Source organism: Alexandromys fortis, unplaced genomic scaffold (assembly GCF_014885135.2).
Source record: "Alexandromys fortis isolate MF-2015 unplaced genomic scaffold, M_Fortis_MF-2015_v1.1 scaffold_104, whole genome shotgun sequence".
Lineage (NCBI taxonomy): Eukaryota > Metazoa > Chordata > Mammalia > Rodentia > Cricetidae > Alexandromys > Alexandromys fortis.
This window is the reverse complement of record NW_026068000.1, coordinates 4403925-4421758: the sequence shown is the minus strand read 5'-3', so window position 1 is coordinate 4421758 and position 17834 is coordinate 4403925. Positions and strand designations below refer to the sequence as shown.

The 17834-nt window shown below is 44.9% G+C and overlaps 1 protein-coding gene across 3 annotated transcripts in view; it reads right to left on the bottom strand.

Moving 5' to 3' along the window:
• Nucleotides 1-290: 290 nt before the first annotated feature.
• Nucleotides 291-17834, bottom strand: part of Znf521 (zinc finger protein 521) — a 294857-nt gene continuing 277313 nt past the window's right edge. For all 3 annotated transcript variants that reach the window (XM_050160679.1, XM_050160676.1, XM_050160678.1), the window contains one exon: nucleotides 291-1110. In XM_050160679.1, coding sequence (XP_050016636.1) covers nucleotides 1081-1110 — 30 coding nt within the window. In that variant the 3' untranslated portion in view covers nucleotides 291-1080. The remainder of the gene's footprint in view (nucleotides 1111-17834) is intronic.

Below are 17834 nucleotides of genomic sequence, written 5' to 3'. Positions count from 1 at the left end.
CAGCCATCACATCCATCTGTGATGTCAGAGTCCTCAAGTACAATGTGACCTGGTAGAGTCTAAGACAGCTCGAGTAGGCTGGGTCTCATTTCCTCCCATGCTGCATGATGAATCTCCTCCCAGCTGCCTTTGGCCCCATGTGCAAAGGTTAAATATGATTGAGGCTATGCCTGGGATCTGCTCAGGAGCAGATTTTATATCCAGGGGTGCAGGCAATTAGATTTCTTTTTTTCTCTTTTTTTAATGGTAAGAATAACTAGAGAAAGAAAACACACAAATACACTCATAGCTGATGGTAAACTGAATTTATTTCCTCTTGGAAAACAATTCCAGTAATCTCCAGGTTCAGACCGCAGAGTAAACATTGAGAACAGTAACATACAGGTTAGTTCAACCGATTCAAGAATTTGCCTGGGTGAAATCATTAAGGAACATCTTGAACACTCAAAGCTTCAAATGTAGCCAGGAACAACAAAAAAAAAAAAAATGAAAAACAAAACTTTGACAGTCTACGTAACAACTATTGCATATATGGCGAGGCTACCTGTCACACTGCAAGGCTTACAAATATATATATGGGCCATATCCAGACGTGGGGTTCTGTTCTGTGAGAATGTCTCTTCATGGTTCACGGGAATCTCCAGCAATAAAAAAGTCTTGGGTTTTAACCGTTGATATACCAAAAGAGAAATTCGAGGCTTAAGCGTAAGTAAAAGGAAGTCCAGCCAGAGTCACATGATAACAGTTCTTTTAAGTTTTGTCTTCCTTGAAACATTATCTCTTAAGCCATTTTGTTCACTTTGAAAATCTTGCCTGAATAGGGCCCAAGTCCACTTGTCTTTATAAGACCATTTTAGCATCGACGACATAATTACATGTGCATCACTTTATATACAAGGAGTCTATCTGGTGCTCAGAAGTTCCAACAGATGAACATCCAACAGTTTGATAATACAAGTTTATGATACAATACAATGCTTCTGAAGAATATACATGAACAATGTAAGTTTCGTGCAAAGAGTAAAACATGTTCCCTTTTTGTGCCGCAAAAGTCCTTCTCCTTGAGAGGCTGTACTTGAACTAACTGCTGTGTTGGGTCATCGTATGATTCTGTAGAGAGAAAAGAAAGAGGGAGAAGCTTCAGTGATAATCTTCCTAATGGATGAGCATAGGTAAGTGCTGTAGGTACACAATGGTGTGGACTGTCATGTTTCTGCATAGGGATGGATGGATGCATTGATTCCATCCTGGACCAGTGAGTTTCAAACAGGCTGCACTGCCTGGGTGCAGTACAGGTGCACTGTTACCTCCACGGAGGTGAGGGGAGTCTCTGAGAGGGGACGTGTTGGTAGTACCCCACCTTTTCTCTGGGCCATGCCTCCTCCAGATACCCTCCCTCCCTGTACCACCTCTACCAATCAAAGCACAGCCCATGCTTCAATGCCCAGGGTACCACAGTTATGAGTTTCTTCACCTGCATATCATCCCCATTTTTGAAACATGCTTTACTCTAATCTCTCTTAGATGGTGAATATTGACAGCCGCAGCTGCTTTGTCCATCCTCAAATGCAGGTATTGAAGAACAGGATTACCTGGCTGATGACAAATGATCAGAAAGCACTTCCAGCACCCCTGGGAAGGTGCATGGCATCCGTGGCCAGGCAGGATGCTTTAACATCCCAGCAGCCTGCTTTCCCTCCCCTGCCCAGGGTGCTCATGTTTCTCCCAAGGTTCCTGGGCAGCATTCGATAGTCAGGTATTCCTCACACTAGGCACAGTGGTAGGTCCTTTTTGGAATGGGTAACTTCTTTCCAAATTGTGAGAGGACACCTGGGACATGTGTCCAACTGGAGGAACTAAAGTGTGCAGGCATTCTCCAGCTGCAAGCACGGTGCTAAGGAGGGTCCAGTCTACCACAGAGGGTGGCCACGGGCCTGCAGGTTTTCAACGAAGAAGACTGAACTTTGGAAGTGGCCTAAGCTCCCCACTCAGACTTCCTCAAGCAGTTCTGCCCCTCCTCATTCACACTTCACTCACTCCTGATCAGAACTCCAAAGCCTAGCTTAATATATGACTGCTTCGTGCTTACCCAACTTTAAGCGCATTTCAACTCTGACTTTCCAAAGCCCTCGGTCCTGCTTATGCTGCACTCATCTTCTTAGGCTTGCCTTTTGGCCTTCTGTTGGGAATTTAGATGTACCTTCATGCATTCCCATGTTCATGAAAACCTGTGGGATGCTGGTTCACAGCTTACTGCACTTAGTAGAGAGGACCTGACCAATTGGATAGATATGGGATATGGGACGAGGCATGGTTCCTGCCTTGAGCTCATCAACATTCTCCTGGTCTAAAGAGGAAAGACATGTGACCATGTAAAAATTCAGTGATGTGACCATGGATTTTCCTAGGCCTGCCTCGTCACCAGGGAAGGCTTCGAGCAGCTGGGGTGGTAAGCTGATGTTTTCACTGAGTCTGGAAACTGAGACTCCAGGAGGACACTGCGGATTAAAGGACAGCTAATGGTAAAGGCAATGAAGGAAGTGTGTGTGTGTGTGTGTGTGTGTGTGTGTGTGTGTGTGTGTGCGCGCGTTGGCCAAGATCTTCCAGAGGGTTCGGAAGCAAGAGTACTGCATGAAATAAGGATGAAGAGTGGTTTTGGCAACAATATGAGGATCTTTTTAAGCATCATTAAAATGTTCAGATTTGGTCTTAGAAGTGAAGAGTACCTGAGTCAGAAGACTTTGTGAGATCTTTCCCGTCTTTAATATTCCTGAAGATGGCTACCCAGCCAATTGTGCCGAGGGATAGGCTGCATGACCAAGGGCTAGGTAGCGGGTACTTCCTGACTGGGGCTGGTACACCAGCAAGAGAGTGGGGAGCCATGGGAGGGGCCAGGGTTCCCCTCCCTGTTTCAGATTTAGCTTTCTGTTGATGGAAATGGACAGTGGGCCTAGGTCCCTTCCCACCATGATCATTGCTGTGTGGTGACGGTCTTGACTGGGGAGTGAGCTTCTGGCACAGACCACACTAAGCTGAAGACATGGTGGAACACATCACTCCTGCCAAAGCGGCTTTATAGAAAACTCCCTTCTTCCGTCCTCTTCAAAGGATGACTTACTCTCCAGTACTACTGGCCTCAAAGTGCATTTAAGAGTAAACTATTTTTATGCCAGCTCTTCTGTCTGGGTATTGATTCTGAATATGTCTGGGAGGTGTTTTTCTGAAGGCATATTAAAAATACTGATGGGAACACAAAGCTTTCCTATTTTCTCAGAGATCAACACAGCTATGATTAGAGGTTTATAGGCATTAAAATGTTAAAACCCCAAACTACACTGCTTCTGTTGGTATCTTAAAGTCAAACATGGTTTCTGAGACAGGTCTGAACTAAAAGAAAAACAAAAAAAAACTTATAAAGAATTATAAAATGATATAAACACAAGAAGCTAGGACACTAATAGCTAATGATGAGGTACTGACAGCTGCTTTTTAGAGCTTTGATTTTGTTTCTGAAAATAATGTTTAAAACAATTAACTTATCTATATCATTTTATTTTTAAGTTTCCTCATGTGGCTTACCCATTTTATTTTATTTTTTTTCTGTTTCTTCACAACAGACACAGGTACAGGTCTAGCTTTTTTTTTTTAACAACCACACTAAATACTTACACATCTTTTTACATTTACATTTACACATCCACATTCTATATATGTGGATATATTTTAATCACATTATTGGAACACACTGAAGTCACTGATACCAAGGACTTAACACTTTGAAGGCTGAGAGAAGGAGATAAAACAATTTTATGAAGGGAACAAGAGCAGTCTTGGTAAACACAAGCTTCTACCAAGCAAAGGTCCATGGAATGTCCTCTCAAAAGAAACAGCGAAACAGCTGGTTCTACAGTGCAGAGTCACCTGCACATGTGAACACCCTTCACCTTCACTGCGTTAGAACTGCAATACCGCTGAGATATAGTGCCCAGCAAAAGAAACTTAAAGAAGAAAGGTTTGTTTTGACTCACAGTCTGTGGATACAGTCCGTCACGGTAGCTGGGATGTGAGCAGCCCGTCACAGCAGCCAAGATGTGAGGCGGCTGGTTATATTACAACCAGAGTTAGGAGGCAGAGAGCATCAGACACTTGTGTTTAGCTTGTTTTCTCCTTTTTATTCCACCCAGGATCTCAGCCCGTGGAAAGGTGCTGCCAACAGTTAATGTGGGTCTTCTCATCTTAATTAACCTAGTCTAGATAATGCCTCATAAGCATGCACAGTAGCTAGCTTCATCTAGATAATCCTTCACAGGTGTGCCCAGCATTTGCATCCCAGGCGATTCTAGGTCCTGAAAGCTGACAATATATAGCATCATACTCATTTCCTGGTTTTCGCTCCAGCCCACTTAAGGGTCTCTTCCAGTCCTGGCTATACCCCACCCCCAGTGACAGCAATTCTCACGGTGGGAAGGAGGCATATTCCCAGAGGTCCATGGGAAATGGGCATATTTCTGTTGGAGAAGGGGAGGAGAATTCCAGATGTTCTCGAACCCTCTCAAGGGATTTCCGTGGAGTATCCCTGGGACATTCCTGCTTCTTAAACATGTGCCCTGTTCCAAACCCACTGAAAGAACAAACGGCCCGATGTAGAAGGAAGGACGGTGTGTGCATCTGAGCCACACACTCATCCAGTCATCTTGTAGGTGTGGGTGAGAACAGACACAAAGACACAGTCTCCAGATGTGGCCTTCAGATGTCAGAGAAGCCAGAGGAAAGGGAAAATGGAGAGAGCAGAAGTGGGGAACAGAGAGGCAGCAGCAGAAGTGGGGAGCAGAGAGGCAGCAGTATGGCTCATCGCTGCCCTGGCAGCGGACCACCGCACAGAGCCAGTACTGAGAGAGACGTCAAGGATACGGATGCGGATGCTCAGGAGGAGAAAGCAGAAAGCACCATTGCCACCATCCCCCCTCCCAGAACCTCTGGGGCAGAGCTCTGAGCTCTTTAGGTCTGAAGGAAACCACTTCGGTAGAACAAAGCAGTGGGTAATCTCACCAATTTTACACAGCAATTCACAGTCCCCAAAGCACTTTAATGCAATGACAGGTTATGAGAAAAAATATCTGTTCCAATGAAGGCAAAGTGTTTTACATAATCGAGAGGAACATCAGCGCGACATTGTTGGAGGTGGGGGGCGATGACAAAAAAGGAAGTGGAAGAGAGGAAAACTTGTGCAATCCCACAGAGAGCCATATTCTACTCTGCAAAAAGCCATCTCCTGGAGACCCCATGTCTAAGTAACTGAAAATTGAAAACCATTAATCCCAGTTATGAACAGTTGTTTTACACGAGGGGGGTTTGTGTTTTAAAAAAAAATCAAACCCACAACATACCTTCAAGCCTAAGACAAGATCTATGTAGGCCTGCTAATCTAACGGTGAGGTTCCAAGAACACTCTCCTCACTGTAAGGGGCCCAGTTTGGACGGAGTGCTCTCTTTCCTCTCTCTCTCTCTGTCTCTGTCTCTCTGTCTCTCTCCCTCTCTTTCCCCTGTAAATGTGAAATTAAACTTAGAAGCTAAAAAACAGATGAGGGCCTTAAAAATGCCCCTCCTAGCACTACGTACTTCTTTTTGACTGTGAAACGCCTTCCATTTTACAAGGCTGGAATTCTCATTTTAGGCTTGGCACTCTCACAAATGAATAATTCAACTTCGTCTTTCGGAGGGCTGACCACATTTGCTGGTCAAACGGTTTAATCCTGTTTTAAATGCACTCCAAGAAAAATATTTTTTTAAATAAAAATAAAAACCCATGATCCTCTGAAACTGTTCACCTTGAAATTCTGAGGTGATCCAATTTTCCTCACATCTTGATGGCAATTTGAATTTCTTCATCTAGAACCATGATAAAAGTTAAGCTTTGAAAGGGGTACAGACAAGGATTCTACTTTCTCAGGATTAAAAAATTAGATTTACACCCAAAAGTGGTACCCACAGATTATCTGGACTTTTCCAAATCTCTAGCAAACACGGCCCCTCTGTGCTTCGCTAACGCCACGGAAATGCTCCCTGGCCACAGTAGTCAAAGCAGCCCTGAGACAGGGCTGCGAAAAAAAAAAATCTGTTTGATTCAAAGATGTAAACCTTTTTTTTCTCTTTAAAGCATGACTTGTCTATTTATAACTGCTTCTGCCAAAACAAATATAGACAAGCTCGAGGAAGCAGGAGAGAGAGTCAGTGTGTTATTCTGAAAAGGAGTGAAGAGGGAGCAAGAAGACAAAAAAGGGGGCGTTCCCCGCTAAGCCACTGCGCCCCCAGTTTGCACTGTGGCTAGACTCAGTCTGAATGAGATGCTTCCAAACTGATGAAATCGGGGCCCCCAAACAAAGCAAGGCAAGAAAGAAAAAGCAGAGGAATATAAAGATTAAGTGTGCGGTCTTTCAACAGATGGTGGCAATGCTGCGGCAACATGTTGGCTTTTCCCTTTAGTTGAGGAACACAAACATCCGCAATCAATCTCCTCTGATTAACTAATTATATTACCCTTCCTTTTATCACTTGGGTTGGCCGTTTATCTGTAAACACAGCAGCTAATCAGTATGCTCCCATTTTCCTCAGAAGCACATCCCGGCTCACACTCGGCTGTGAGCTTTCTTTTCAGGCTGTAAACCGAATTCTACATCACTGTCCACCTTTAAGCGCCCCGGCTTTTTTCATTATTTATTTATTTATTTTTAAACAAAAGCAATTGGTTTCCAGCAGTCTGGATAATAAGTCTTTTTGACCTACCTTCTTCTCTGACCCAGAAGGTCACCCCTGTGCTCGGGCACAGAGCTGACTTAAGAAATACCTCCAAGTCGTGCGTTTCATCTCTTGCCCACTCAAAATAGAGCTTCCTTTAAATGTGTCTGTACAGGGTCCCTAAAGGCCAAGGAGGCTTCCCTGTAGTGGGCAATGGAGGGACAGAAGCCTCTGCCTTTATTAATGAATGCAGGCCATTATGAGTCTGGCTGGCTCCTTCCCTGTTCCCAGAAGCATATACTGTACGTGACTTAAAATGCTAGAATATTGACACAAAGCGAGCTGGGCACCTCTAAGGAAAATTACTCCTTGGATATAATGTAGGCTCGTAACAGCTATTAGAGTACAAAATAAAACCCGCTGGGATCAGCCTGACATATACCGCATTCTACCTAGTCCTCCAACATTAGAAGAATTTCTTTCTGAAGGCATTCCAAGGACAGCATTAAACTGACTTTTGTAGCAATCTGCAACAGCTTTTTGGCTTAGAGCTTTTAGTACTAAATCTCTGGTTCAAATCAATATAAGTACTATATCTTCTACATTAATCAATACATTTGGTTCAATACATGTTCTATTAAATTATACTTTCTAATCAAGAGTTTTACATTTTTACCCTCTCTCTTTTTCATTCCCAACTTCTTCTCTGCTAGTAAAATGTCCTGAAAGTGTACACAGGGAGTGATGACAGGGTGCTGGGCTATGGACCCTGGATGATGCGGAACAATTAGTCACAAAGGCAAGGGGTGACCCTCCAGCATTTTAATAAGGTCACCAGGAGAGGAATGTTAATAACGAAAAGCGTCAGAGTCCACACAACCAGGGAAGTTCTCATATCTTCAGATGTGAAGGAACAGAATCCCCATAGCGCTGGGACAGCAGCAAGAATGTTCTATGAACCGCACCAAAGACCTGAACCAACTCATGTTCCAGTCATACCGTTTGCACAGCAGCCGTCATGCACTTCCTGTCGGGAGGAATTTTGTACAATTTTGTTTCCACAGACCCTACCTGGGAAGCATCAGGAACATCTTTGTGGACACGTACATTTTCATGAGATATGTTCGAGGCATGTTCTTTTATGCAATATGTCTTATTTTCCCTTACTGATTTGATGACCAAATAAGAAAAATAAAAATGACAGCCAATGTACACAAATAGCAGATTTCTTCTGATGAGGAAAGCTGACCTATGATTTTACAAGTGAAGAATTTACTGGAACTCTTCTACCGTAACACAGAGTTAGCATTTCTGACCCACCTATCCTGATCTGCATCTGGTCCCTCTTTAATGCAACAGATTCTGCATTTCTGATCATGCTTGAAGTCACAGAATTGCCTTCTTTATTTCTGTCATGTGAAACTGTCATCACTATGAACTTGCAGAGAAACTGATGCATTTTCCTTTGACATTTAGCAATTGACATGGGCTTGAGCTGACATCTCAGAGCATTTTCTGGGTGACACAAAGATACATATTAAAACAAAAGTAAAATGGCATCACCAGAAAAACACATGCTCTGACAGACAGAAAGGGACAGCCACACTAGAGTTTGTTCCCCCACAAAGAGAGAAATGTTTTACAAATTTCAGACTTTAGGCCAGTTTCTCAAACAATTCTGGCATTGAAGTTTCTATCATCTTTTTCATAGGAAGAGAGCTAGAATTCTGGGAAAATTCACTGACGGACACAGTTCTGGTTCTCCGTTGGATTTTAGTGTTAATGAGCCTAGAAAGATTGAGTTGTACCAATTCTCTAGCATGCGAGAGAGAGCGAGTTCATGAGCTGGTGCCAAGAAGTGTTCTAGGACGCCAGAGTAAAACGTGGGAGGCGACGTACTACCTTTCTGACTGTTGTATGAAACAAATGCCATTCCTGCCCTAGATAAAGAAAATCAGAGGATTCCAAGAGAGCAGCGTGGGCTTGCCTTACTACACATTTCCCAAGCCTCAGCTTTGCAGACATTAGGAGATACAGTTGTGGCTGCCCTGGGCACTACACAAGGTGTGGTGGTCTCTAGGGTAACATGTGTCCCCAGACATCACCACATATCCTCTGGTGAGACAAATCACTTAGTCAGGAGCCGCTGCTTTATGGTATTTGAAAAACGTGAGCATAAATAAGCAAAAGTTTGGAGATAAGGAAAATCTAGCATGAATGAAGTTTAAGTTTCAACAGGTAAGAACTGGCCCATGGCAAAGGAGAAATGTAGAAAGCTGGTCCAGATACCGTGAGGGGATGCTGTCATCTCTACAGTTCACACTTGAGAACCGCACAATCACGTTACAAAAACAAACCCACAAGAAAATTCCATGAGGGTTTATGTTTATGACCTTGAATTGGTCTCCACGCGTAGCTAACCTTTGCTGGTGTCACCCACAGGCCACAGACTGGACATACCTTGCTGCAGTGTTGAGCAGCTGCCTCTAGGAGCCCTTATGGGTGACCTGTCTTTGACATGGGCTTACTGAGTTATGATCAAGTTGGAGGTTTTGATTTGTTTTTTTTTTTCTTTATTGGAAATATATTGAGCTTGCCATGTTGTGCTAGGGTGTGCTACTCAGTCTATGAGATATGTCTGCCACCTTACAAAAATAGTGTGTCCCACAAAGAGACACATAAATACCACACAAGACTGTACTGCATGGCTTTTAAAAACAATGTCATAGGATAAATGTGGGCAACTGTTTAGCAATTCTGCAAAGGGTCCTTTGAGATGTATTATAAGCTACACTCCTTGTGGGTGGAACCAAATCTCTCCAGAAATGTTCACTCACTCAGCGAATTTCTCTCCATCCAAGCAGCAAGGACAGCCCACCTCAGGTCAAGGAAGCAACAGTGCCCAGGGATGTTCGCACTGTTAACAGTGTCCACTGCGACTCAAGAATTAAGTTCTGAGAGTTACTATTCAGGGTGTGAAAATGAATGTCTACTTGGAAAGAACCCAGAGGCTGCACAGCCACTTTGGTGACCTTTGTTTACTGGCAGGAATTACTATATCCGGGTAGAATATAGCACAGATACCAGAGGTAGCACAGTCACTTTGGTGGCCTATGTTTATTGGCAGGAGTTATTCTAACTGGGTAGAATAGAGCGCAGACACAAAAGCATAGCTTTCCAATTGGAAGTCCAGTGGGCATCTCTGAAGAGATGAAGGATGTTCCTGGACATCGTCCATACCATATGCCAAGAGAGACAGGGGTCATAGGGAACAAAGCAAGGGCCCTCTGCCTTCTGTGAGGGGCTAAGTCAATTTCTTAGAGAATTTACACTTGTCTGGTGCTGGAGGAGGTAAGGAGGGCAGGAACACAGGCGAAAGGGAGAGCCACGGGGCAGGAGACAGACTTTGTAGACATCACAGGATCCTGTGCACTTAAGATCTATCAGATCATGTAGACAGGCAGGCATCAGTTTGGAAAGAGCTCTGTTCAACACATTATGATTTTTTGTTTGTTTTTAGAAAGGGTCTCGTGTAACTCAGGCTGCCCTCAAACTTATAACGTAGTTGAGGATGACAAACTGGTCTTCTTGCCTCTGCCTTCCAAATTCTGGGATTACTTCATGAGGTCACATTTTGCTCTTTCTTTAAAACAAAAAAAAAATTGAATAAACAAGCAAGCAATATTTAACCAATCTAGAAAAATTCACAGTAGTTTATAATGTAGTAAGAATTACTAATTACCTGAGTCTTAGTTCAATGTGGGCCTTCAGAAGCAAAGCGTGATGACTGGGGCGGGGGGCGACTTCTACATTGGAGCACACAATGATCCCCAGTATTGCGACAATTACGCAGTATAGAGAAATAAAAGAGGCCACTTAAAAAGGGCAGCTTAGGCTGCTGGGCTACAGAAGAGCAGTGCTAACAATGAAACAGCTCCCTTTTCCAGGAAGACCTTAAAAAGAACGGCACAATTTCAGTTCTAACTGTTCCTCACACCAGAAAGGTTAGAAATTCTCCTCTTTGGATAGTGGAAGACACTGACGTCTTGGGGGTAAATGCATGCCTTCCAAGTGTCAGTTCCCGAGTCCAATACCCAAAGGCCTGCAGAAGCCAACTGTGCCAGTGCGTGTCTGTCAGTGCAGTGCTGGCTCAAATGAACAAAGCAGAGGGCAAGAACCATTTCCCTGGGTTACACTCTGAACCCCAAATATGCACTGTGGCACGGTGGTTTCTTTCTGTCTGTCTCTGTCTCTGTGTCACAACACAATAAAAATTTTTTTTTTTTAAAAAAAAGAAAATTTGCCCTTTGGGACTCACCACCATTTGCATTGAAACTCACAATAAGTTTCCGACTGGAAGAACAGGCCAAACAAAGTAAAGTGGCCACTGGGAGATAGGTTAAAAGGACAACGTTGATTTTTCTTTTTTACAGTCAATCAACAAACTGAGCTACCTGCTTACCTGCAAGGGGTCAACAGAAAAATGCAGTCATAGTATAGAAAGCAGAAAGGAGAGGGGCCAGGCCCTGATGATTCTGCCTCAGACCCGAAACTCCAGTCTCAGTGTATTGGGGGACAGAAGGCGTAACAGACAAGGCCGTCTACTGTGATATTCAGGGATTAAGTCAGCTCTGCAGACAGATGTGTCCACGCACCAGTTGTTGCTAGGCCTTAGTTTTTTTTTTTTTCCACTGTAATGTTTAATTTATCACACTGGAGCTTTCTAAACCAGAACATCTGTAAACAAGCTTAAGAATGACCTCCTTCCAATTCTACATCAGCGAACAGTGCCCCCTTCTTCGTGCTTTAATTTTAATACCTTAAAGATAAATAGCTGCAAGAACGGGGAAGAGAGGACTCTCCTGACGTTAATGTGTTAATCCTGAGCGAATACAAACTCCCTTTCCACCATGCTCTGCGGTGCATACCGCTGGCTCTCCCAGCTAAAGCTGGATCCAGGCATCTCTTTCCAGACAAAAACAATTAAACAAACTTCTGCTAAATATTAACAGACTTGGGTAGTAATTAGCAACAAATAATGGGTGCTTAGATTGATAACTGCTCAAAAATACCCTCTTCTAAGCCTTACAGATATGAGGCTCCCATCCCCTCTTAGGGTCTGAATCCTGGAAGGATTGCTTTTTAATTTTAATTTTTTAAAGAGGACTTAGTGAAATAAATCCTAGTCACTCTCCTTAGCTCAAGATCTGTGCTTTTGCAAATTTTTTTGAGACAGGGTTTCTCTATGCCCTGGCTATCCTGGAACTCACTCTGTAGACCAGGCTAGCCTTAAACCCCTTGAGATTCACCTGCCTCTGCCTCCTGAGGGCTAAGATTAAAGGCATGCGCCACCACTGCTGCAGGCTCAGTCAAGTTGGGCTGTCCTATAGTCAGCTGCAACACTCCTCCTGCTCTGTTTGCATCACAGCTGTGTGAGGGGTCCATTGAGATGCAGTTGGGAACTGAAGGGCGTGGGAGCCAGGCATTGATTTAAAAACTGTAAAAACTGACTGGCAGCCTTAGGATTTCAACTCTGGCCTTCAGACTCGAAAGGTCATCTGATCAGAATGGGAAAGGCACCCAGCACTGGTGATTTATATTCAAAAGGCAACCTTCGTGAGGAGAAGGAGCCGTGCCTCTTTCTGCCTTTCAACATGATAGGACTGGGTTCCCGTCAACTGAACTCCAATAATTATATAGATGGAATGTACTGAATTTGGAGGAAGCCCCCCCACCATGCGTGTGTGTGTGCGTGTGTGTGAAGGGATATCAGGTGCTCTGTTTTTGAACTCTGCCTATGTGTGTGTGTGTGTGTGTGTGAAGGGATATCAGGTGCTCTGCTTTTGAACTCTGCCCTATTCCTTTGGGTCAGTCTCTCACTGACCCAGGAGCATCCCATTCTTCTCAGCCAGGCTGGAAGGCCCATCTAGGTGATCCTCCAGTCTCCCCATACCATAACTGGGCTTGCAGGTGTACAGGTGTATAGCCAGCTTTCCATGGATGTGGAGGATCTGAACCCAGGACATCATGCTTGCACAGCAAATGATCTTACCAGGAAATCAGTTCCCAGCCATATTTGTTTTTAATTATCACACTGTCAGATATCCAGGCATGAGTCAAACATGCTAAAGGTAACAGAAAACCTGTTGCCTACCATCATCAACCAAATAATTGTCTGCTAGGCCAAAATACAGCATCCTGCTTATATCAAATAAGCGGTACTGAAGATGAGGCACACCCTGGGGTTGGGATGCCTCTGTGTGTTTCCATGCCTGAGCAAAACCTTTGCTGTGCAGAGAACTGAGTTATATTCAGGCATGGGCTCCACAGTTAAACGTCCCACCGATGGTGTAGATCTCGGTGGTCCTCGTATCATTAAAAAAATGGGGAATATAACTTGAGGAAACCCCTACGGAAACTTGAGACTGTGAGAAAATTCTTTAAGAGCACAAACATGTCATTGCCCCAGGACAGTATTTGACTATCCTTCACTTTAAATGAAACATTCTGGTTAGGAAGGTCTGCTCATTCCCCCTGCTTGCCTGCCTTTCTGTGTATTTTTATATGCTGCACACAGCTTCAGGACCTCGTTCTCAAGTCTCCCTCGCTGTGTCTCCTGAACTCATCTCTGTTCAGCAGCAGCTCACACAGGCACCCAGAGCAGACATCAAGTGTGTCAGGGGCCCACATCTGAGAACAGTTTGGTGGAGCTGGTTCTCACCTTCCAAAATGTGGATCCGGATGGATGGAACTCTGCTCATCAAGCGTGGCAGCCAGCACTGTTGCTCACTGAGCTATCTGGCCGGCTCTGTCTCTCTCATTTTCTATGGAAGCCTCCTGTGTTATGCTCGCTCCTGCACTCCATCTCAGGTATTTAAGGAAGTATCCCTCCACCAAGGAGACCTGTGTCTGCTTAGGAACCCCACACGTGAGATCCCCACGGTCCCCCCACTTCTAGACACCTTTTCTGCTTAGGAGCCCCACACGTGAGATCCCCACGGTCCTTTCACTTTTGAACACCTTTTCTGCTTTGCTTCTCGGTCTTCTCTTTGCGACAGTTTCCTCACCCCTCCAAGTCCTCTGCGCTACCGGAGAGACGGCCCTTTAATCCCCCACACAGAGGTGTGCTGTAACTATGGAGAGAGCAATCTATAACCCCACATCCTTATACAATTTGCTCCTCCAAGTTAATTTGAATTCATTACAATAAAGCGATATAATTAAAAAAGGCACTCTTTAATGTGAAGTATTTAACATGATCCTGGAAGAACGACAGTCTCAACGAGCAGAGGGCCAGGCGGCAGGACGGTGCACGCTTAGGCAAATTCAAAGGTGAGCTGTAAACAGTACACAGAGCCGCGCTGCCATGCATAAAGGGCCAGGCAACAGGAGGCTTCATTCTAATCAGTCCTCAAAGGAGCCTGCCACACAGAAGTGGCACTTATTCTAATTTAAAGCCCTCGCGCTTGCTTTGCTGTTGCAAAATTTATAAAAGAATAACTTCATTAAACTGCCTGGTACTTCAAACACAAACGCAAGCCAGCCATAGCACAGAAGGCACTGGACAAGAGAAGAAGTAGACCCAGGGACTTGTGAGCCCAGGCACTGAAATAGAGTCTGTGCTGGGGTGCGTCTCCGTCTGATGCTGGGGCTCCCCATGCAGCCTTCCTTCGCCAAGGACTCGGGCCGCATGGCGTTTTACTTCTGTCAGGAGGCCGTTGTTCTTGCGAGCCTGCCTCATAACACTGAAAATCACTGCAAGCAGTTGGGCAACCTGTGTCACACGCAGAAATACAGCTGGCAGTACACGAACACTGCTCAATGTTCCTTCCCCGGCCTGAGAGGGGACTGAGTCTCTACACTCCACAATTACAGCTTCCATTTACTTGGGTCTATATTTCAGACTTGCTTAAGCTGTTGGAAAACTAATGTTAAAAAGATTTTCCCTTAACCCTGGCACTGAAGAAGAAGAAAAAAAGCAATAATAAGAGTTAAGGGGTAACCGATTTCTGCATCCATGCATGGTGCTGGAAAAAAAAAAGGCACTAGCGTCCTAAGACACACACGCCTAAGAAAGCCTCTTTTCTCTGCGAATCAGATACTCTAGGAAACACTACAGTGAAATATCTCCAGGCTGCGTTTCACAGCTACAAGGCAGCCTATGTTATAGCGGAACTGTCAGCAGATTTTGCAAAACCATGGATGTTTATATGAAATGCAATGTAAAGGTAAATCTCACCGCTTGTTGGAGCCTGCAACCTTCTGAGACTGTGGAAGGGCACACAAGTCAGACCACAGCCCTGTCTTGAGAGTCCAATAATGAACGGCACCTCTCTTTTCCCGTTCAGTGTTAAACTGGTGCTAAATTTTGCTTCAAAGAGGATAGAGTAAGCATTCAGAAAACCTCCAAAATGACAGTCCATGGATGGATAAGAGGAACTGGCCTTGGGGAAAATACAACTAATACTTCTGCAAGGATCGTTAAAGAAAGAAAAGAAAAAACAAATCCCCAAACAAAGACCAGCTCACTTCCTTTCAGAACTTTAGAGTGGACACCTGGGTCTTGGTCAGAAGCAAAACTTATTGTAGGAGACCCATGTCAGTAGGACCCATGGCTGTAGGACAGATGGACGTAAACACTTAGAGCTATCATCCATACATACGTGAGTCAGACCACCCCTGGGAAAAGAAATCCTGGCACAAATTCTCCAGCTCCTCTCCATCCAAATAGTATGCGGGCATTCTCTTCATCTTCTCCACGAGTGAACCAGGGCGAGTCAGGTGGGGTGAGGGAGCTAATTCAATTACAGACAGCCTTTGTTTTATAATAAAATATGGATTATTGATCTTGTGGAGCCATTGAGGCGTGATGAGGCAAATTTAGGGCCTGAAACCCTGAAGGTCTATATTCACAGCCGTTTTATTCAGCGGTAGTTTGGAAAGCAGTAGAAACTGTTTTCAGTTGTGGAAACCATCAAAACGAAACTCTGATAACTAATTAAGCCCGGTGTTCCAACAGGAGAATGAATTCAAGGTTAAGAGAGAGGGCTAAGCTGGAAGCCGGGAAGGGTTCCCCAGGTGGGGACAGTTAAGTGACCCCACACTGTGTGAGCAGAGAAGACATTCTAGAGACTGCGATTCACTTACTGGGCTCCTAGCTAACATTCAATAAGATCCTGAAGGCAGAGTGAATGGCGCCTGTTTCCCATTCAAGTTGGCACAGGGATGGCAGGCTCTCAGGCGACCCTGGGTTATCCTAACAAAGCCCTTTGTCTCTGATCTGAGGGGGAAAAAATGCAAGGATCGACCCTAGATCTGTGAGCAAACAGCCCTAGGTAAGAGGGTCACTGGAGAGGTGAGGTCACAGCCAACCCTAAACGGGAAAGAAAAAAAAGGAGAGCTAGGTGCTGTCTATCCATGTCCCTTGGTCCCATGTAAATCTGCCCCAAGCTAAGACATCAGGGCGGACTGTTACTCACATTGTGCTACACAGTTTGGGCCCCATCGTTTCCCTAATCCTGTAAACTTCTTGCGGCTCTTCCTACCTTCTGCTCTCCTTTGTGGGCCACGTCTACCCCAGCTCCCTGTGTAGCAGCTCTAGCACAAACATGCTCCTCTCTCTGCTTTGGTAGGTGCCCTCCTGAACACAGGTAAGCGCACACGGGGTGTTTCCCTGAAAGGACCAAGGATGGATAGGAGACGATGCTAGTGCAAAGTTGCAGACGGTTCATTCGGCTGCAGTCCAGAAAATGAATCCAATTTTTCATTCTGTCATTATAAATATTTCATTGCAAATGGTACTGATTTTCTACAACTGTGGTTAAGCAAAGGGCCTCCGTGTGAATATTTAAGGGAAAAAAAAAACCCTAGGAGGAGGAAGACAAGGAAGAAGAGGGAAAAGGGAATGAAAGGTTAGCAACCAATTAATTTCTTACTTTAAATGTAAAAGGAGGCTGGAAGAATTCAACAGTGATGTAGTGTGTGACTCAAAGAAGAAGAAAAAAACATTTACTCTGCTCTTCTTCTGACAGTTTCTCATAAAATATCTGCAGTCCATCTATCTTTTAGTACTCCAGGCTCCTCTGGAGAGCAGAAAATGGCGGTTTAAAGCTCACTTCAGTGCCAGTCTGCGGGAGATTGCTTTCCACAGGACCCCCGCTGATGGAGGCCTAGGGGAAGAGGCCCAGGAGTTATTCAATCAGTCCGAGACTCTGGGGCGGCTGGGGGTCCTTTGAGGGCTGATTATAAAGCTGCCCTCCTGTTGCCTGCCTCGGAACAGAACGAAATGAGCAGCCTCTCGCTGAGAAGATTCTGCAAGAAGGAATTTCACCTGTCATGGAGTTTGTCAGAATTTCAGGATTTATCTTGGTGCAAAATTAATAAAATACCAACCAGGAATTCAGGCTGACTACTCGGCCGTGTCATCTCAAAGTGATCTTTCACCCAAGAAAACCTGGCTGGCGAGCCCAGCCACTCCTGCCTGACTTTTTCCTCGGGAGGGTGAAGGAGGTGACAGACACACCCGAATGGCAGAACGGGATAGCTAGCCAATTACAGGCAAGGAGGCCCCTTTGTGACCTCTGACCTTGTCATGGCCCTTCCAAAGCCTCTGAAATTAGCTGGGGTCTGAGCTTCCTAAAAGCATTCTGGAATCTATAGCACAGTAGGTCACCTATGGCATCCTATTCGTTAAATCAGATGCTGCTCTTCCAGACGCTTTGAAGGGAATGGTATCAGTGGATCATGTTGATGGCACACGATCAGGAGGCATTGCAGAAAAATCTGGGACTGCCCAGCAACAAGCAGGTCTAGGTTCAGATATCCTCTCCTGTCTCATTACCTCGGGGCTTCCCAGAAAGCACGGAGAGAGGGGACATGTGCACGCATGGCCTGCTGGCTCAGGGCTTCTCTGCTCTGGCCACCTCAAAACACAGTTTGCAGTTCTTTGCTCACCACAGCTATTTCAGTGACATTCTTTGAACTGAGGCCCAGGAAGTTCCCAATGTAGTCTGTGCCGGACCTCAGGAAGGGGTGGCATGCCACCACAGACAGGCTGTGTGTGTAAGGATGGGCGGCATTCATGCCAGCAGCTGGTTCAA